Source organism: Rhipicephalus sanguineus, chromosome 5, assembly GCF_013339695.2.
Source record: "Rhipicephalus sanguineus isolate Rsan-2018 chromosome 5, BIME_Rsan_1.4, whole genome shotgun sequence".
NCBI lineage: Eukaryota > Metazoa > Arthropoda > Arachnida > Ixodida > Ixodidae > Rhipicephalus > Rhipicephalus sanguineus.
In genome coordinates this window covers 96,906,360-96,927,251 of record NC_051180.1, presented here as the reverse complement: position 1 = coordinate 96,927,251, position 20,892 = coordinate 96,906,360, and the positions used below count along the sequence as shown (strand labels likewise).

Genomic DNA, 20,892 nt, shown 5'->3' with positions numbered 1-20,892 from the left:
CGAAATGAAGTGCACTTTACGGTGCGATGATGTGAATATCATACGTAACTTTCTATACGTATTCCTTCGGTGTCGACAAACGCTTGTATACAGCTTGCTGAGTCATAGGAATACAAATGTAATGTTTATTCGACTGCTGTAAAAGCGGAGCCAACACTGGAACCACAATTGAAGTTAACCCGACATCATGTCTGTATCAATGCATATGTAGCGTTTATTGCTTTGTTGTAAAATTAGATAGCCAACACCACAACCACAACTGCATCGACATTATGCCTGCATAGGGTGTTTTCCCAAAGCATTTTCAAGGCCTTGCGTGGCTCTGTGGTAGAATAGCTGACTGCCATGCAGAATGCGTAGGTTCGATTCCTACTGGGATCCTAACGTTCATTCTTTGCATTCGTCGGGTCAGCGCTGCCGACGTCGGTTTTTCTTTACGTTCTCGAATTTAAATGACCAATGTCTGTTCTCACGGTTCCTAGGTAGATATAAACGGTACGTCAATCACCTGTGACGCATACCCGTACACCGCGGCCCGTGGTAAAAGAGTATGTGCCACACGTGTCTGGAGGAAAGGGTTTGACGACGTACGCGACAGGATTTTCACATTATTCATGTCATGACCAGGCAGTCATATTCGTCACACCATCTTACCCTCGCATGTCAAATTTGATCTACACCAAGCTAAGGAAGCGATCACGAAAGCACCCGGACGTAGGCGGCTAGATAAATACCGAGGTCATTCGATGATTACTTGGAAAAAGTGGTTCAGGATTGTCAATTCGTTTCAAAGTTTCCCCCTGTGCCTGTGCAGGACACGATATCAGTGCAGAGGCCCAGCTTTTATGCAGAACGCTTTCAGGAGTTCTTGGCTAAGAAGGTCTTCAAGAAGATTACCTCTCGTGAGTATACTAAGCGGCATCGACCCAGATGCAGTCATATATCTTTCCTCCACCATCCTCTCTGTTGCATTATCCATGAAGTTACTACTGCCATTTTTGCACAGCTGATTGCTTCATTCTGTATTGCTGAGTCTCGTAAAGACTGCAGAAAAAAATTGTTTCCACGCTATGTCTTGCCTATTTGATGACTGCATGGTTTATATATATAGCTGCACTAGTTGTAATTCAAAGTTTTTAAGAGCAAGCGCAATAACTGTCCGTACTTTTTTTTTCGTAGCTACCTAGATGCAAACAAGTCGGTATTGTAGCACTTAAAATTATACTCGGGTGTAATGGCTGTAAGAACCGAATGTTATATATAGGCCCTTCATTCTGGTAATTCGAGAAAATCGAAATCATTTTAAAAGAGAACTTAAATTATCACCCATATAAATTTGTAAAACTTCGGTCGCAACTGAATACTCGCAATGATCACGGAATTCTATGTTATAGGAACACCAAATGCATTACCTGCTGTTCCTGTGAAGACTGTAAGTCTGTCGCTGATTGGTATAAGCAGAGCTGGTACTGGATGTTCTGTACGCATTGATTCGGCAACTTTTCATCCATTCGTTATACTCAGTGACTAATAGCAACATGTTTTACTTCATTTTAATTGAGCAGCGTCTTCATTCTAATTGGGCAGTACATAGACATGTTTACGTTTAATTGTGTATTTGTTTAGATTTTACGAATGAACCGAAAACAGTCAGGTTTTAAAGTCATTGGGAATTCTTTTAAATAATAATAATAATAATAATAATAATAATTATTATTATTATTATTATTATTATTATTATTATTATTATTATTATTATTATTATTATTATTATTATTATTATTATTATTATTATTATTATTATTATTGGGATTTCACGCCCCAAAACCACGATATGATTATGAGGGACGCCGTAGTGAAGGGCTCCGGAAATTTCGACCACATGAGGTTCTTTAACGTGCACCTAACTCCAGTGGCGTAGGCAGAAATTTTTTTCGGGGGGGGGGGGGGGGCACCTCCTTGATCCGACATTGGGTCTGGGCAGATAACTGAGGTCGAGTGTCATTTTGTGTTCTGTATCCCTTGGGAAAAAAATTTTCGGGGGGGGGGGGGGCAGTTCTTTTATGTACTAACAAAAAAAATCGGTGCTTTCAAAACGCTTTCTACATGCATTATCGTATATATAGAACTAATACTAGTGGTCAGGCCCGTAGTCAGGGGCCAAAATTTATGAAGTACGCTTTTCTACCAAAATAAATAATAAAAAGAGGTGTTTTTCTCAAATAGTCAAGGTTTTCAACAGGTCCCCCCCCTCCCCCCCCCCCCTCCCCGAAAAAAATTCCTGGCCACGGGCCTGCTAGTGGTACTAGCAATTCCACAGCAGTTCTTCGTCTTTCGGTCATTCTTTAACACGACATGCACAACATTGACGTAGCCATGGCTGTGGGAGAGGGGTGGGGGGGAGGTCGAACTTTACCGAAGTCTTTGCCACATACACATGCAAGTTTTGCATGGATATATTTAAACGCAAACATACAAACGCACGCACGAGCATACATAAAGGTGGTTGAACACCCCCCAACATCCTCCGAACAAAATGTCCGGCTACGCTCGTGGTGCACAAGCACAGCAATGCAGTCACATGTGCAACAGTAATCATAGGCGTGCGCCGCAGGGTTCTCCATAGGGGGCGGAGGGCTTACCACGCCCCCCTTCCCCCGCTTCCCCATGGTCGAGTCCGAAGGAAAACAGGCTTCGCAATGGATGTAATAATGAAAATTAGGCGATGACGTGCTTCCTTCAACGGCCTGGCTTTGGTCCCCGACCGCTATTGTTGTCTAAAATCTACATGGTCATAACCCTGCTCTTTAATTAATGACGGAACAAGTCCGACTGAGTAAAAGCATGGCCTCCGAGATTTACCGGCGGCGATGGTAAAAGTATGGGGCAGACTTGGCGCCCCCCTTGGATTATTTGGGGGGGAGGGGGCGACCCTATGCCCTCAACCACCCATGTGCGCACGCCTATAAAAGTAATGGTAGATGTGTTCAACGGTATATGTTAGCTGCTCCTTACTCGCCACGGTGGTCTACAGTGATTATGGTGCTGGACTGCTGACCCGAAGGTCGCAGGATCGAATCCCGGCTGCGGCGGCCGCATTTTCAATGGAGGCGAAGATGCTTGAGGTCCGCGTACTTAGATTTAGGCGCACGTTGAAGAACCCCACGTGGCCGAAATTTCCGGAGTCTTCCACTACGGCGTCCCTCCTTATCATATCGTGGTTTTGGGACGTTAAACCGCAACAAACAATTATTATTATAATTAGCTGCTCCTTTTTAAGTACAATTGCTTCACACAGTCGGCTCAATTGTGACAGTTACACAGAAATGAAATCTTGAAGGGGGAACATGTCGGCTAGTTAGTTGAACATCACGTTGAGCGTGTGGTTGTATGTGTGCCTTTTCTGTCCTTGTCTTTCGCGCTGCTCCCCTACAAAACTAAACAGAGTAATCGATTTGCAGCGCCCGCCACAGTGAAGGATCTACCCGCAATCACGGATGAAGTCGCAGAAACGCCTAGTCACATTACGAAGGCCGGCGCGCGACAGCGGACGTCAAGAATCAAGAGTCAAGTCAGCGCTATCTCGTCACCGTGACAACTGACGGGAACTATCAAACGAATGTGATGACGTGACGATGAACGGATGGCGCCACGCCTTTTTTGGGTGTTGCGCTTTTTGTGTATATAGTGCGTGCGTGGGTGTTCGTTTTCGCGAATCTTGATGTTGTTGTTGTTTGTTTTCCGAAGGACAGGCGCTTCAGTGCCCCACATGAACTGCAACTTCATTCCTATGTACCGTATTTACTCGAAAATAGGTCGCGCACGAATATAGTACCGATCTCTATATATTACTGAACTCGCCGAGAAATAAAAATATATTAAGCCTTAAGTGCCTCATGAGAAGCGGAATGTGACCGTCCGGCGCCGTCGATAACACATATGAGGCAAAAAAACCGAAACGCGCGATAAACGTCATCACCAGCATAAAGACGTGTATATTATACGACATAGATAAGAGCTGATATAATGTCTGATTGATATACTTAATAATGGTATAATACAGGTGAAACGAAGACAATAATCGCAAACGATATGAAGTCAACGCGTAAAGGCTGTCGCCGTCATAGTCGTCTTAATCGATAAGGAATCTCAGGGAGATTCTTCGTGAAAGTGAGTATGCAACGAATTTACTTACGGTAAGGGTGCAAAAGTATCCCTATTGGGCGCCTCGAACTGGATCCTAGTTAAAAGAGGCGTGACCTTCCCATTCTCCCCGGAATCGTCTGGTGTCGGTTTATGTTAGGTCACGGCCGGTCTGGAGGCGCGCGCTCGCTCCCTTCCTTTTACTGTTCTTCCTTGAAGGAGCGAGCGCGCGCCTCCAGACCGGCCGTGGTTAGGTGCTCTAGTTGGTGGACAAACGTATGGGAGGAGGGGCACGTCACGGATTGAAACGCTGAGCGATTGCTCGTAATAACCGCGTCATGTCGCTGCAAATCTAGCCGCTAAAGGTAATGCCGGCTCTGATGTACGTACGTGTTTGAGTCAAAACTATGCCGATATGACAGCAACTGTAGACTCTGGAAGCAAACGTGCGTGATAATTAGCCCTAAATTTTCGCGTTTCGTTTCTTAATTACTCTACCTGCGGTGCGCCCCACTGTCTATAGAACACCGTGGTCTAGGCTAAATTCGTAGAAGTTCTGTCTACGCCCGTTTGTGCAGCAAACACTGCCGTAACTACATGCGAACGAACGGATTCATACAAGGGGTGTCCTGTTAGCGCAGCGTTCTAACGTTATGGGCGCATTCTAAAGTGCAATTGAAACTTACCTCGCTCAAAACTATGACGTGTTTGGACGGTAGCAGCATCGCTGTCATGCCGTTCACCTTGATAGTCAGTCGCCGTGGCATTCCAACGAATGTGGCACACGTTAAATTCTTAATTAAGCGATACATGGTACGACGATAGCACGAAGTAAAGTGTTCACAATGTCAGGAGCTCGTGGGACCCATGCACCGGCTCGGCGAATAAGATCATCCCGCCTGACTCGCTATCCCTTGTCACACGAAAGTTCGCAAAATCGAAACCGGCGGAGAGCCGTGATAACGCGACGTTGACAACAAGCACACGCGCATTGCATTGTTTCAACTCAAATAATACCGCGCTGTGATGGTGTGGCGTCACAACCGCATTCATGTAAGTGCGGTCACGTCGGGCTCTGTAACGGTGTCTGTAAGTCAGATTTGTGACTATAAACAGTCGCATAAGTTTCAAGTAGACGTAGGCACTACGAACGACGAGGCGTTAGCAAGATCACAATAAGGTCCCGCCACCGGAAGCAGTCCGCGGGTAACAGCAGCCCCAGTGGCCCCAGCGCCATGGACAGCACCAGGTCCAGCGTCAAAACCACGGGTCAAAACAAAGTGCACGTGTTTTGGTGTTTCAGCGTGCGTCTTCCTCGCCACTGCGTACTGCAAACTGATCGACAGACGTATTAATGCACCGAATACAGCGCATTGCGTAAATTAATGGATTCGTTTGCGAAGGAAAAACGCGAGCGCCTTGGAGGTGCCGATGTAAGCCGCAAAGGGACGATAGATTCCAGGATAATCGATGTTACCGACCGACTGAACTCATTTCCGCAATACTGTACCACAAGCTCAGTGCTCTGGGAGAATCATAATTTTTTCAGGCGCAGAAGTAAGTCTTTCCATCGTCAATAGCACTACAAGTGTCATGAGTGTGGCCTTAATTGCTGGCCGAGTTGTGTGTTGAATGGGAATGTACCGCTTTTCTTTCCCCCCATATTAAACTGTTTGTTCTGTTCATAGGAAAACTGAAATCTACCGAAAACTAATCGTTTTCACTGCGAACTTCTCCATGTGGTGTCGTAGGAAAGTGAACCGCCAATTCATGCAATCTCACTTGCTGTAGACCTGCACTCTCACATGGTACAAACTTGCACGTAAATTTTGCACATAAAACGTTCCAGGAACTTCTACTGACCATAAAATACGAAACAAAGCTACTCGAACTCAAGGACTCATGAAAATGTGCTAATCAAGAAACAGGCAGTCAGAATGGAACGAAATTACCTCTTTTTTCTGCCTGGGAAAACAATCACAACCTCCCACAAATGTACAGATAATGAAATTGCCCGAATTCTTTTTCTTTTGTTCACTCTAGTCCGACGTTGGAAAGCCAGCAGCTAAGAAGGGATGTCAGTGGCACCTCGTCACGCATGATCTTCTCACACAAGATGAACTGGTAAGTCTTGTTGTCTACAACTAAATTAAATAAAGCAGCCATGTCTGCGGTGCACTTGCATTAGCTGCGTTTTGAAGGTGCCTCTGAAATTACTAGGAACGTCGGAAATGTTCCAAAATGGTTGGCATCGCTAAAGGTTGCTGTTTGCTGCAACATCGTTCATTTGTTTCTCTTTAGGACAAGACATTGGCAACAGTCAACAAGTCTGCAACTCTCAAGTTTGAACCATTCATCCTCCATGTACGGTGTCACACTCTGGACGCAGCCCAAAAGCTGGTACGTAGAACTGCCTTTACGTGTCAAAACTGTTATCATCACTGTTTTGCTGGCTAGTGAACTTTTTTTCGCAGCTTATTAACTGCAAATAAAACATTTTTCTGCAGTGCTATTGTTAGAAAGGTTGGTGTTTTGATAAAGACATTACTGTAGTGCCAGAAGACCACCACACAGAAATGGACAGCAAGTCATGGGCACCTGATGTATTTTCATCTTCCCCTCTTTGCTGGTATTTTATTGTGTTGCAGTTATGTTGTTAAGAAAATATCTGTCGTGCACTGGTTACAATTCAGCTCTGGAGGTGGTCTTGGAATAGGTCTAAGTAGATTATTTTGTTGCAGTACATTGACATCATTAAACCTGACACTAACTATGCATTATATGTAGTATAGCTTTCGATACAGGTATACACTGTAATGTAATACTCTGGCTGTCATATTCTGGTTTAAGCAAATGCTGTAGTTGCTAGACTTGCACAGCTGAGGAACCGGATGGCACAACTTAGCAGGCTTTACTGAGATACCTTCGGCTTTGCTGTAGCGTCACCAATGTTATAAATTTAACATTCTTGGCCTTAGCATCCTGTTGAAAGGTAGTCGCTCTAACTACCATATCAAGTTTGCGGCTTAAAAGTATTTTTGGACTCACTTTACGGATTTGCTATTTCCTTTCTTGCACTTGCAGCTGGCAGTGAGCATAGGGGCCGGATGTCGCAATTCCGGCATAATGCTAAGCAAGTCGGGCAAGGTTCACGTGGTAAGCGTTGACAGTGACACTTTCCTACTGAAGAACGCCGAGCCAGGTGAAAAGCGGTGTTTCTTTTGCAGGCAGTTCGGACCACACTCTCGTTGGAGGTTCCACTTTCTGATAATGAAAACATCCTTGTCACACCCATGGTATGTACTTTCGATGAGTATACTAGCCAAGTGTCTTGCTTCTAAAAGAAAAATGATAAATTAGTTTACTGTGCACAGTGTGCCTTTACTAAATAATTTATTGCCTTATGAAACTTTTTTTTAGTACCTGAACTTTCTGAGGAAGCAAGCGAATGAAAAAATGACGGAAAACTGGAAACGGCTACAAAGGTATCAAATATGCGCACAGCTAGTTCCACACTGTCTTAGTTTGGCTTTCTCTTGCGTCTCTGGTCTGCCTTTTTTTTTTTTTTTGTCACCCACCTCTGGGCGAAGAGCACACGCGCTTGGTCATACAATAAAGTTTAAGTGTCTTTTTATTGCAAAAACTCGCAAAGTGTGAAAAGTGCGAAACCGACATTTACAGAAGTGCTGCATCAAGCGTTGTTACTCATATTGTCAGTTTGTGCAAAGTGAGGATTTTAAGAAAAATCTAAAAACTTGCAGCTTCACTCCCCCATCCGTTATCAAAGCTGAAAGTTTGTACGACGCACCGGTGTTAGGTTGAAATTGCACTTTTCTTTCGCTGTTGCTGCTATCACAGTTTATGTGAGACTACATCATCTCTTTTCTTTTCCGTTACATAATGTAAAAATTAAATTTTCACATTTCCTGCTTTATACTTCCAGGTTTTCAGATGCGCTTAGCAAACTTCACTGTGAAAATGAAGGCAAGTCCGCAACACGTCAACTCCCCAGAGATTCGTTGGTTGCAAGGACCAAGACGAAGAAGACATCCGTTGCATTCGATTACGATGAAAGCGTTTCTGGTCTTTTCGACTTCTCCTCATGACGACTTCGAGGCAGCATGTATGCACTGGAGAGGGAGTGCGCCAGTTCCTTTATGGTTTTACACTTTTAAGGAAACTATAAATGCTTTTGCATAGCTCTGTCGCCCAACTGCTGTATGTAAAATGGCCTGTGTGTAAGCATGAGCTTTTTGCCACATAATACGCAAAGGCGTTAGCTTCCCATCAATGGCTCTTGCAGAAAAAAACATTGCCTTTATGTCACATTGAGGCTTCTCATCGTCACAACGGTGACACCTGCTTTTTTCATTTGTAAATGTCCATGATGGCGGTAAATCGGGCTAGCTGGTTCTTCATGGTCGTAAAATAACGGTGCAAAAAAAACGACGGACGAGCACACAGAGACAAACGAGCGCCGTCTTCCAACTGGTTTATTTATGCAGAAACATAGAATTTATAGCACTGACATATCGCGGGAAACAGATTATCACATCATGCGCAGAAAATCCTTTTCTTTATGAAGAAGAGCTATTGAAGGAGTGCTAACGCACTGATCAATCAGCAAGCTTATCAATCAAGTCAGCTTCTATAATTTCATGCGTGATCTGTTCCTGGTTTTTATCGACGACACTCGACTCGACATAATTATAAACCAGTTTGAAGTTGGCGCTCGTTTGTCTCTGTGTGTTCATCCATCGTTTTTTGCACTGTTATTTTATGATCATAAATTTCCACGTTTCTTCAAATAAAATTTAGTTGATAGTTTGCATTGTTCTGTTGTGTTTCCTTATTGTCCATGTTTTTTTATCTGCCTTCAAGTACATAAAAAAAGCACAAATGCCTGTATAATATAATGGCTAATTTTAAGCATTAAGTATGGTGGCATTAAACAAAAGTCAACAATGCACATTATGTCGATTGCCTCCATTACACAGCACCAAGGCTGCAATTAATGATGCAGCATACATTCAATTGCTTTCCTGTGTCAACTTAAACCTGCAATTCCCACTTGAATCATCAACAACGCAATAGATTTTTTCATTATAATCTGTGATTTCTTCGTGACACTCTTCGGACAATTGATGCCTTTGCTTTACTCCACTCTTTTCCTCGTTATGGTACGGGACGCCTGCCTAGTGGGGCTGTTAATATGAACATTCATGGCTGCATACTGTTTTGCCAACTTGATGAACTTGCATAATGGCAGGAATGCCCGGCTGATGCGTTGTAAAGCCGCTGCCTTACCATATGCATCTGCATAACGGGCTGTTAACCCTTAATGAACAAGCATCGTCTACGGGCATCTTAGAACACTTTCTTTTTCTTGTAGCGTTTCTGTTTAGAGCATGGAGTTTCTGGCCTAAACGTTTTTTGCCACCATTGAACAACAGGCATCATGCAGACGAGGAAAGAAACGTTTGGCGGGTGACTTGGTTCCTTATGAAAGCGCAGTCAAAGGAGGAGAACCAATGCAAAGTTCCCAGCTGTAGTGATACTTCCAACAATTGTTCTGTGAAATATGTTTCTTTACATAACTTTGCACATGTTGATGAAAAATAAGCATTTCATCCAGGTTGGTTTTGTCTTGTCTCTTGTCATTCAGTGGGTATAATGATGATTTGGTCTACACACTGTAACACTACTCGCCCCATATGGCATTTTCAAAAGTCAGTCTCGTGGCGACATAGACCCACCATCACAATATTGAAGGTACTTAAGCAAAGAACAAAAGCTGTTTTTTTTTGTTATATTGGAGTTAGAATAGTGGCAACATGTTTTTGTTTTTTTTAGCATCTATGACTTAACCACAAGCTTTGCAGGTGTCAAGTTTATTTCGAGATGTCAGTCAACACTGCTGCATTAGCCAGGCTTACCACGGTCCTTGCTTGGCATCAGCGAAGACTATGACGAATGGAACAAAATTAAAGTGCGGAAAAATGGAGAATACTGTGCTCTTTGGCCAAATCCGGCCCTTGCGCCATTACAGCCCATATATCAATATCATCAAATGGAGAATAAGTAGAACAAAATGCAATAATCAAATCCTTGGTTATGGCATGTACCTAGAAAGGTCGAGGATCAGGCAGCAGGCACCAGCACAGGAAGTATTATTTCAAGGAGAGATTAAACTGATAAGACACCGAAAAACTGAGTATTTACTTCCCAGCCTGTCTGAGGCACTTTACCCCCGTTTATAAAACTTTTACCCCACAGTTTCTTTCCATCCCCTGGCCTTCACTTTTACACTGGATACTGAGAAAAAGTTATTGGTGAGGCTTTCGTCTCAATGCCTAGTTATAACCAGTCTAATTTGGTGTTCCTCTTAACATTGGACGTTACTGTACATGCTAGGTAGAAGAGAACTTTGAAGGAACCAACAACCAATCTTCACGATACCTATTTTCTTCAGCACAGCGGAAAGGTCACCGGTCAGAGTGCCTAATCACGGAATGGTAACGTGGAAAACGCCGTGAAACATTTGTAATCAGAAGTTTTCTATCTGCGGCGAATATGAAGTCATTATACACACGAGACGTGCTGCAAACAGTGAGCGCTTCGTGTTCGAGCGCGGTGAGTTACTGCACATGCGTGCACTTCGTGCGCATGCACCACGGCTCGACATGGTCCACTGGCGGCCGCGTAGGCAGCGCCACTTCTCACCGTGCAGCTCCTTTTACGCCGTAAGCCACACAGAATTGAGTGGGGCTGGATAATAATATACATACTCCAACTTTGAGGACTAATTATGGCACTCATGACAGCATCAGACTACGTACAGCAAAGTGATCGGCTTCATAATCCAGCTTCAAGGCTCTTCCGCTAGGCTGCACGACATACCGGTTTTTGTTACTTTTACACACGATTTAAAAATATAAATCCTACTCGCAACGCAAAAAGGGTGCTGGAATCGGTCACTATATCTTACGGTCTTTTCATTTATACCAGGATCTAATCCCACATTCTGGCCAGTTGTCGGTCCCTTTTAAGTTATCTAGGATTTGCAGCATCATACCTGTCAACCTCGAAATTCAGGAGATTCGTAAAGTGAAGGTGGGGGGGGGGGGGGACATGACAGAATAAAACTTTTGTACGTATTAAACCGACGTCATAAACGCATGATTGCCAGTAAATTTTGTAGCCGTCGGCGATCACATTGGTACTCGTAATTAATCGGCGCGTGCACACGTGCGTAGTGGAGAGACAAAATCTGCTGTGCCCCGTGTCAGCGAGTAGCCCCTTACCAATCTTAATGCGCTTTTTCGACTGACACCAGTGTACTGCGACAAAAGTGACTTATGCGTTCTGCATGCGATCGGAAAACTTTAGAACCGATGCCTTTAGTTCTTATTCTCTTTTCACGGTGGTGCTAAAACTGTTCTTCGGGAGATTTATGGCCGTGCCCGTACAATCGGGAGGATTGCTCGAAATTCGGGAGCCTTCCGGGAAAATCTGGGGATTTGGCAGGTATGCAGCATGTATAATAAATTGTGATTGTGACGAAGAAGAAGTGCACCCTGAAGAGCTATACAGTCGAATCGTCAGCACTACACAGAAAGGGCTCGTGCTGAACGTTGTTGCTGTTTGCGCTGGCTAGGCCTACAATTATATCCTGTCTGCTATTACAGTTTCACTTGTCGAGGCTGTGTCTCGGCTCTATTACAATTGGTGAAGGTGCTGGGTAAACTCTTGCTTATACAAGGCTTAATATCCCCCAAAAGTGTGCAGTGGATGATGACGGATGTCATGGTGCAGGGCTCCAGATGAATTTTTACCACCTGGAGTTCTTTCATGTACAGCCACTGGCAAACTTAACACAAACGCTCCCCAGTGTGGCCTGGAATGGCTTGTACCAACGCCAGCACCGCAATGTGCATACGAGTACGTTGCAGCAGCTGACAATAGCTGGGAACAAAGTTCAATTTGACTGGTCGATCTGTCTTTCACTTGCATTTCACTGACAGGGTGAGCGCGCTCACTATCCATAGCTCAAGCTATCGGCTGCCGCAAGCATACCGACCAACACTTCACGGCGCTAGCATCAGTCCAGGCCACACTGCGGATTGTTCGTGTTAAGTGTGCTGACAGCTGTACACCGAAAATTAATATTGGATTCCAGTGGCAGAATCGGAACAAGTTTGTTGCAATAACAGAGTGAGGCTGTGAGTCGTATGTTCCAGTGAGATAATCCGAGTGGATTCGGCACTGCAGTCACTCTGGAGCAGGAAAAGTTGCCACGCAAAAATCGGTCGAGTAGACCGTAACTCTGTGTGACGTATTTCTTTCAGCCACCCTTTTAAATGTTTACTTGCTTTGTGGGGCCGCGGTAGTTAAGGGTTTCAACGGTAATGGCAAAAACGGATGGCTCGGCACAATACGAAGCATTGCTTCTTCTACTCAGTGGCAACAGCTAAGAGTGAGAAGGTGCGAGTTTCGATAAATGCGGTGGATCGGACACGGACAGCGATGGTGAATCGGTGGTCAATGAGCGATGATGCCGCTTACAAGCAGGCATTCAATAGTATGTCCAGCCTGCATCCAGTGGTCGGGTCTCCCACTTTGCTCCAGTGGTGGGGGTTGTGTTTCAGTCGGGGATTAGGAGGCCTTGCCCTATGCCACAGACAAGCTCTCATTCACAAAGTCTGTTGGCCTCTTTGACTCTGGCACTGACATTCAACATAAGTACACGATCATTCTTTCAAAATGAGGCCGAAAACTGAAACACGCGACACTCTGGCACATGAGCTTTTGACACACTGGTCCTTCCTCAGCAGTAGACGGTCATAGCCACAGTCAAGTCACCGTGACTGGTTTTCAAAGCACCTATATTTGGTGTTACATACTTAAAGAATTAAAAAACTAAAGCAATCATAAGCTTAATTAAGCTGGTTGCAGGAGCCCAAAGAGTTGTTATTTCACAGCCTGACAGCAACACACAGATCTCCTAATTATTAGGCACATAGCTCACACATGCCACTTCAAACGGCAGGAGGTGGAAGATGGAAGCTTGCAATGAAAAAATCTGTAAACAGGGGGTGGGTGTTCGAGCCGACATTTCGACAAGTGGACTTGTCTTCAAGGCTGGAACTGCAAGGCTGGAACTGAGTTCCAGCCTTGAAGAAGAAAATTCCACTTGTTGAAACGTCAGCTCGAGCACCCACCCCCTGTTTACGGATTTTTACATGCCACTTGAAACCTTCCGGTTAACAACGTGCGAGTTCGAGCTAGTTGGTACCACATACTTGACCACCGTTAAGCGCGATATATTTTGACGAAAGAACAAAAAGAAGCCTGTTTGTGTCTTTTTGTCCTTCCTTTCGTCCAAACGTTTGCGCTTGACGGTCGTCAAGTATTTAGATCATCATAAAACAGCGCCCAAATCGCTACTTTGCTCAAGTATTTAGGTTAAGCCAAGCAAAGGCAATCATAAGCTTAAGGCAATATAAGTTCTAAGCAATCAAGACCGCCGTTAAGCGCGATATATTTGGATGAAAGAACAAAAAGAAGCCTGTTTGTGTCTTTTTGTCCTTCCTTTCGTCCAAATGTTTGCGCTTGACGGTCGTTAAATATTTAGATCATCATAAAACAGCGCCCAAATTGCTACTTTGCTCAAGTATTTAGGTTAAGCCAAGCAAAGGCAATCATAAGCTTAAGGCGATATAAGTTCTAAGCAATCAAGGAACACAGTGACGCAGTTCAGAAAACAAACATCTTTATGCATTCTCATATATGTACAGTCTCAATCACTTCTACTAGTCCTAAAATGCTGCGGCAATAAATTTGCGCCCTAAACATCACGTGCATGCTAACAGAGGCATCACAACTTTTGCTTGGGAAAAAAGAGGAGGGGGAGAAAAAGCACTCTAGCAACATACTTTACAATGTCACGTGTTGTCCGCATAGCCTCAGTAGCACGGTGCGGTAAACATGCACAGTCAAAAAGATCTAAAAACAAGTTACAATTGTTCATGTGCAGTTTTTTGCTCCCGAGCAAACGACAATGAAAAAAATGGTGGCAGGGCAGGGTTCGGGCGCGCACACCCCGAGAGCCCTCGCCGAATGACTTGACGACGACAGAAGAACAAAGCGTGTGTGCTTGCAATTACATGCCATAGTGACACTACAGATACGCACGATTCCAAAGTTCTGAACACAACAACCGATATACATATATATAATATATATATACTATAAGATGAGATATTTATAAATGTGCATACTTTATCGTTTTCCTTTTTTTTCTGCACTGTTGCTTTCCGATAGTGTCGCAATAGCTCCCCGAATTTGTTACAATGTTGTTGTCTCGTGCTCTCCTTGATGGTGGTAATTACAGCTAAAACTTCTATGCTATGTACAGGTTGACTTCCAGGGATCACAGTTGGCACCCGTAAAAACCACTCAAGGCACTTTCAGGTATCGTGTAACACATCACTCTTGATCTCACCATTTTTTTTTCTCTCGTCGAATCGAAGAAACAAGGCGCCGGTGCGCGCGCGCACCTCCGCCGACCAGAAAAATATCTCTCGGGCACGACGGTCCCCGCTAACATGTTATCTGTAGTTCACTCCGTTATCTTTGCTACAATAATTTGTGTTCTTTACTTGCTCGTTCATTTGTATTTTTTTTTCTTTTTACACAAGGTACCAAAAGAGCAGGCTCGCTCGACAACAAAGACAGGTGCCCATACATCCGCTTTAGCACTCGCTAACTCTAAGATAAAACGCGTTGTTCGCACGCACTTATCAAGGAAAAAATATAAAAGGCATGCAACCATGGCACACACATCCTATACGTACATAGTGGAGGGAAGGGGAGGTGGATTCCGCATTTGTGGTGATGAAGCACTTTCAAAAGGGGGAACACAAGAGTGAGGATTGATGGCGAATAATAATAATAATAATGATAGGAATAATAATTATAATAATGCGACAGAGAGATGGATGCGGACATGACAGCAGTGGTGAGGGCGGAGCTACAGACAGAAACGCAAGGAATGGAGATAAAAGCGTATGTACAAACGTCCCACAACTAGTGTAAGCTCGATGCATGGGGACAGTAGGGGGCCACCGTGGAGGCAGCAAGAGTTCGATCGTCGTCGCAGCAGTGCGCATGCGCCCCACTCAGTTCAAAAACTTGCGGCACCTCCGGGAGCCGCACGAGCACGGAATCTTGACGTCTTCAATGGGGAACTTATAGTCGTACGTCAGCTCCTCTCCTTTGAGAATGCTAGAAGGGAGGGAACAGGGATTGGAGAAATGAAATCTGTTAGAAGTTCCCACGGTAACACGTTCGTGCAGATTCGCATAGTAGGTTTTCAACAGCGGAGCTGTTTAAGCTTTGTATTGCGCCGGGTAGTGCGAACAGAAAATATCATTCGCCACATGCTCTCATTTTCATCTTCATTTTCAAAATCTTCATTTTCTGCTTCGCTACCGCACCACGTGCGCTGATTAGTACGGCGGAGATTGCAATAATTTATCGCATTCTCCGCTGTGACTAAAAGTCACGCAGCATCTAGTCAAGCAACTAAAATCACATAACAGCTAGTCATGTGACATGTTCCACCATAATTCACTTAAAAACTAGTCACGTCACTAAAAATCACGTAACAGCTAGTCACGTGATATGTTCCCGCCAAAAACCACGTAACAGCTAGTCAGTCATGTGACTAAAATCACGTAACATTTCCCCGCTAATAACTACGTAACTGCTCACCTGTCTAAAAATCATGTAGCATCACGTGACTAACATCGCGCAACTAGTCACGTGACTAAAACCACGTAACATCGTGTAACAGAAAGTCACGCAACATTTGCCCGCCATAACCACGTAACAGCTAGTCACATCACATGTTCCCGCTAAAACCTTGTAACATGTGCGTAGTGTGAGGAACCGACCAAAGCCGGAGAATAGTCAAGCCTAGCCATACTTAGCAAAGCAAAACTTAGCACTTCTAGCAAAAGCTTTGCATTACTAGCAAAAACTTGGAAGAAGCTAGGTCGAACACTAGCTCCACCGTTGGTTCCAAGCAGCCCACGTGTCTGATCTTATGTTCGTTTGTCAATAAGGTCTGTGAACTGACAGTCAACTTCCCTGCAATGACTTGCTGGAACATTTATGCCACCAGGCTCAGCTAGTCGCTAGTCACCAGTGACCAAACATGGTATGTTGCATATTGGAAGCACTAAGGTGCGAAACATGCTATACGACGTGACCCTATGTCCCAATTTATAGTTTCAGCATGCGAAGTAATTACAGTCAAACCCGGATATATCGAACTCGCAAAAAAACGCCTGTCAGTTCGATATAGGGCATAATTTGATATAAGCCTGCTAAAGAATTGGACGTCATAAATTCACACACCATTCATAAAAGCACTTTATTGACAAAGCTAGCTTAGTTGCGCTTGAAATAGTCTTCCATTTTTTTCTGTTTGAGCAACTTCGCTGCCTGCGACAGCACGCATTTCTCAACATGGTCTAAAGAGCCGGAGCAGGCGAGGCTGCAACCTTCCACATTCGCGCAGAAGCGCTGGACTAGTGCGAGAGCACCAATCACCTCTGAGGATGTGGGCAAAGGATCGTCGTTTCTCATGCCTTTCTTTGAACCGCTGTAGCCTACCGGAGCCACCTTGAAGATCCTTCCTGCCAAGGGGAAAAGACATGTCCTTTGCTTTTTGTTCGATCATGGTGCCGGACACGGGGAGGTTGCGCAACCGAACGTCGACAAACCCCATGTACATGGCTGCCTCGACGTCTTCATACACGGCCGTGCGTACGCGTCGGGCGCCACGGGCACCGGGTCTTTTGTCCGCTTTATCCCTAATCTCCGCCTTATTCTTCAAGATCGTGCTGAGAGTGCTCCTCGGAATCTTGCACGCTGCCACGACGTCCAACTTCTCACCACGTTCGACTCTATTTATAATTTCGAGCTTCACGGCGAAAGGCAAATTCTGCCGCTTCACGCTAGCCATCACGGCACAGGTGCATGGTGTGAAGCACAATGAACGAGAAATGCAAGGAGATAACTCGCACGACCCGCGTGCTCGCACGACGAGAGTACAAGAGGCCTTGATTGGCCGTCTCAGCAAGCGCTGCAGGCGGGTCAGGATCATTTTTTGCAGGGGGTGACGGCGGCTCGACTGACGCGGCGCGGTCACGGTAGGGAGAGCGGGTCATGCGTTTCCGGGTTAAACCACTTTTGGAGTAAGCAGTGGGGAAAAGCGCCAGTTTCCTCGCCGCTACGAGGGAAAGCCAACTTCCGGAGGCACTTTTGCCCCGCTTGATGTTCGATATATCAGGAGTCGCTGCTATTCTTGTTCGATGTAACCGTAATTTTCTCTATATATTCTCAGTGTAACTATACCGTGTTCAGAATTCGATGTAAACGGGTTCGATATAGTCGGGTTCGACTGTATTCCATAATAAGCTTTGTAAACACGTGTGGTGAAAATTCTATGACTGCACGTAAGTTGCATAGCTTGAGCAGTTTTGCCTGATGAAAGTACGAAATGGAATGCAGTAGACAGAGCGACAGCATGACAAAATACCCGCATGGTTTGAGATGATACCCATATAGTTTGAGCTTGCATGCAGAAGTGTATTTGCACACAGTGCACTAGTGTGTACCATACTGTTTCCATGACTCACCTTCTCAGTGCGAATATCACAATGTGTTTCTTGTTGTCCACAGTAATCACCTTTGAGTAACAGTTGGGCTGCAGGAGAGAGGCACCCGGAAAAAAAAATCAATCAATGTGCAATGCAAAATTAGAAGATCCAAACATTGTATTTGCTGATGATAATGGCCAAATTAGTAGTGATAGGGTGCACCCACAGTCGAAGCATAACCATGATGATAGCATGGGATGTACACACGCCATCAACACATAAAAAATGTGTTGGTGCTGCTAATCATATGGGGCTTCACCGTGACAGAAGAAATCACCTGGTCGAAACGACGTAAACGCTGGAGAACTCTTATGTCAGGTATATCTTGACATAATTGGAACGGGAAGTTTCTAATAATGCAAGTTTTTAATAAATGTTGGTCTAAGGCATAGTGTTATAAAAACACTACAGCTGCGTGAAAACCAGAAAAGCGAGTCCCTCTCGGCCACTGAAGCAATTGGCAAGCAAGACATTTGCATCATGGCACTGAAGCTTCAGCTGCTGAACGTGAGACACTGATGGCAACAATATTTTATTGAAACTCACCTCACAGGAGTGGTTGATGAACCTGGCAGCATTGCCATGCATAGTGGCATCAACAACCTCATGGTCGTCAATGCGGAACATGTAACAACCAATCCCCTGCAAGCAATAATTGGCTACTGTCAGTCTTGCATGCAAAGTCATAGATTGTTAATTCACAGTCACTATGAGTTCACAGTCATATTTTTTTATTTATTTTATTTATTCAATACTGCGGACTCGTGGTCCATGCAGGGTGGTTATTACAAATACAAATACAAAAGAAGTAGCAATGACACAACAATAATAAAGGGTGAAGAACGTTATTTTGCAGTTGGATCACATGTATCAGTAAGGCAGTTCCATTCACTAATGGTTCTCGGAAAATATGAAAACTTAAATAGGTCAGTGCGAGCAAAATATGGGGCTAAGGCGTTTGGGTGTTGTAACCCAAACGCCATATCTTACTAGTAAGGCTGTACTTATCGATCAATATGCATGTTTCAATTGAAAGTTGTATTATGACGTCGAAACTTGCACATTCCGGCATTTCGAAGAGCTTTTCACAGTCCTTGCGGCTTGCTAACTTAGTCAATTGATATATCTAAAGTACGAGAATTTACATCAATAAAACTGAAAGCTGTCATTGTGATAAGAGCTTGATACATTTAAAGTACGAGAATTTACATCAATAAAACTGATGCTGTCATTGTAACAAGAGCTGTTCCATAGCCAGTCAAATTAGAAATGTGTTGTCAGGTCGGCTTTCTGCCACATGTTTTGAGTAACACGTTGAGCATATCTTTTGAGCATACGTTGAGCATATGTTGAGCATCGGGCACACAATCTAAATGTTGCAGGTTCGGTCCCTGCCGGCGGCAAGTTGTCTTTCGTCCCACTTTACTTTCTTCACATCTATATCACAATTACTGAAAATACGCTTAGAAGAGTACAAATAACGTCCCCTATACTTTCCTTGGCTTCATTATCTGTTGGTTTTGTTAAGGTTGTATCAAACAAAGAAACGAGGCCTCAAGATTCCTTTCTTTCATTCGTTCCCATTCTTGCCATTCTGTCAGCAAAGTGCTTAGGCCTATAAGCAAGCAGAGAGAGCCACAAACTGGCCCCTTTCGTAGTAATCTCGAAAAAAGAAAAGGCTACTCACTTTGCTCTCATAGTACTTCTCCCTCTTGTCCGTGAGGGCTGCTCGGATCACTTCTCCGGCATACTCAATTATCATCTCTCCTCCATCAATGTTGCGCTTGCAGTACAGGCCTCTTCCATGAATGCTGACGTCACACCTGCTGACAGGAAAACAATGACGTCACACCACCAGTGTGTTGGGTGTTGCCCTAACCTGCCTCTCCGCCTCGCCCCGCTCTCCTCCAGCTCGGCGAAGCCGCGCACGACGGAATGGAAAACCTAGCTAGAATACATAGCTTGCACCGACGTCACCGTGGCCGCCATTTTGCGAACCAACTGGCTGAGACGCAGGGTGAACTCTTGCTCGAACGCGTGGAGCAAGAAACGGTGACATCAGATTAGTTCCGGTGCCCCCTCCAATCCTTTGTGTGCCGCCTTGGCGCAGCTGGCGGAACCGGGGAGAGCACAAGAAACCGGGGAGAGCACAAAAGAACGTGCGGGGAGGGAACGACTGCTGTCCTCCGCTGAAATGACACTCTAATGAGATAAAAAAAGTCACGGTGGCGGCCATGTTTGTGAACCAGCGCAGAGAACCTGTCTGTGACGTCACGTAAAAGCTATGTATAGCTCCGCTGTAATAAAAGCAGAATGCGAAGGTCCGTGTGAAAGGGAGCAACAGCTTCGTTGTTCGACGGTTTTCACTGCGTGTAACTGGATTATGCCGTGGAACTGGTGCTTTTGTTGCTTACTCAAGGCACTCTCTCCGAAACACGTCATTCTCCAGTCGAGTGCGTCCAAGAAGACGAATAAGCTCGGCTTGCCCGACCGCTCGAGTTCTTTACTAAAAAAAAAAAAGAAAAAAAGCTCGGGGCTTGTCAGGCTTGCGCACTTCTACGAACAAGCTTCACAATTTCAGCAAAATAATATCATTGTTAAGCGCTTTATAGTCATTTTTTTAATTTATAGGTATATATAACGCAGGAGTCTGTGAAACATCAATTATTCGACTTAATTATTATATTGTGCGGTTGGTTTGCAACATAGCGCCGTTGGCAATTAAATCGTCGGAGCTGACAGTGATCGATCAACGCTCCACGTCGTGCCTCGTGCACCAAAAGCATCCAACAGCGTTATCCCCTGTATACTGGGTATGAGCCATCGTACTGAAGTCAAGAAGCAGCAGCACCCAGAATTCTTGACCAAGCCCCTATACTTTCATCAAGCTAATTAATTTCCTAAACAATAAGGCGCCAAGCATACGAGGAACAACCAACCAACGACCCCCGAGTGGGTATGTGTCATGTGCAGGGAAAAACAAAAAGAAAGCTCGATCGTGCCTCGCGCTCTTCTTTTC

The 20,892-nt window shown here is 44.6% G+C and overlaps 2 protein-coding genes across 5 annotated transcripts in view; one reads left to right on the top strand and one right to left on the bottom strand.

Annotated features, from left to right (window-relative positions):
• The window catches only part of LOC119394866 (phosphatidylinositol 4-phosphate 5-kinase type-1 gamma-like), a 34,316-nt gene extending 24,682 nt beyond the window's left edge, over positions 1 to 9,634 (top strand). The window contains exons 10-15 of the mRNA XM_049416001.1: positions 815 to 902; positions 1,395 to 1,432; positions 6,187 to 6,267; positions 6,445 to 6,543; positions 7,228 to 7,345; positions 9,597 to 9,634. Coding sequence (XP_049271958.1) covers positions 815 to 902; positions 1,395 to 1,432; positions 6,187 to 6,267; positions 6,445 to 6,543; positions 7,228 to 7,345; positions 9,597 to 9,634 — 462 coding nt within the window. The remainder of the gene's footprint in view (positions 1 to 814; positions 903 to 1,394; positions 1,433 to 6,186; positions 6,268 to 6,444; positions 6,544 to 7,227; positions 7,346 to 9,596) is intronic.
• Positions 9,635 to 13,898: 4,264 nt separating this feature from the next.
• LOC119394032 (histone-lysine N-methyltransferase 2A-like) overlaps positions 13,899 to 20,892 on the bottom strand; it is a 102,937-nt gene continuing 95,943 nt past the window's right edge. Inside the window, exons 24-26 of one of the 4 annotated variants that reach the window (XM_049415599.1) lie at positions 18,420 to 18,515; positions 17,853 to 17,920; positions 13,899 to 15,429 (exon numbers count right to left, since the gene is read on the bottom strand). In XM_049415599.1, coding sequence (XP_049271556.1) covers positions 15,324 to 15,429; positions 17,853 to 17,920; positions 18,420 to 18,515 — 270 coding nt within the window. In that variant the 3' untranslated portion in view covers positions 13,899 to 15,323. The remainder of the gene's footprint in view (positions 15,430 to 17,852; positions 17,921 to 18,419; positions 18,516 to 20,892) is intronic. The other 3 variants (XM_049415597.1, XR_007416066.1, XM_049415598.1) reach the window with 3 other exon arrangements.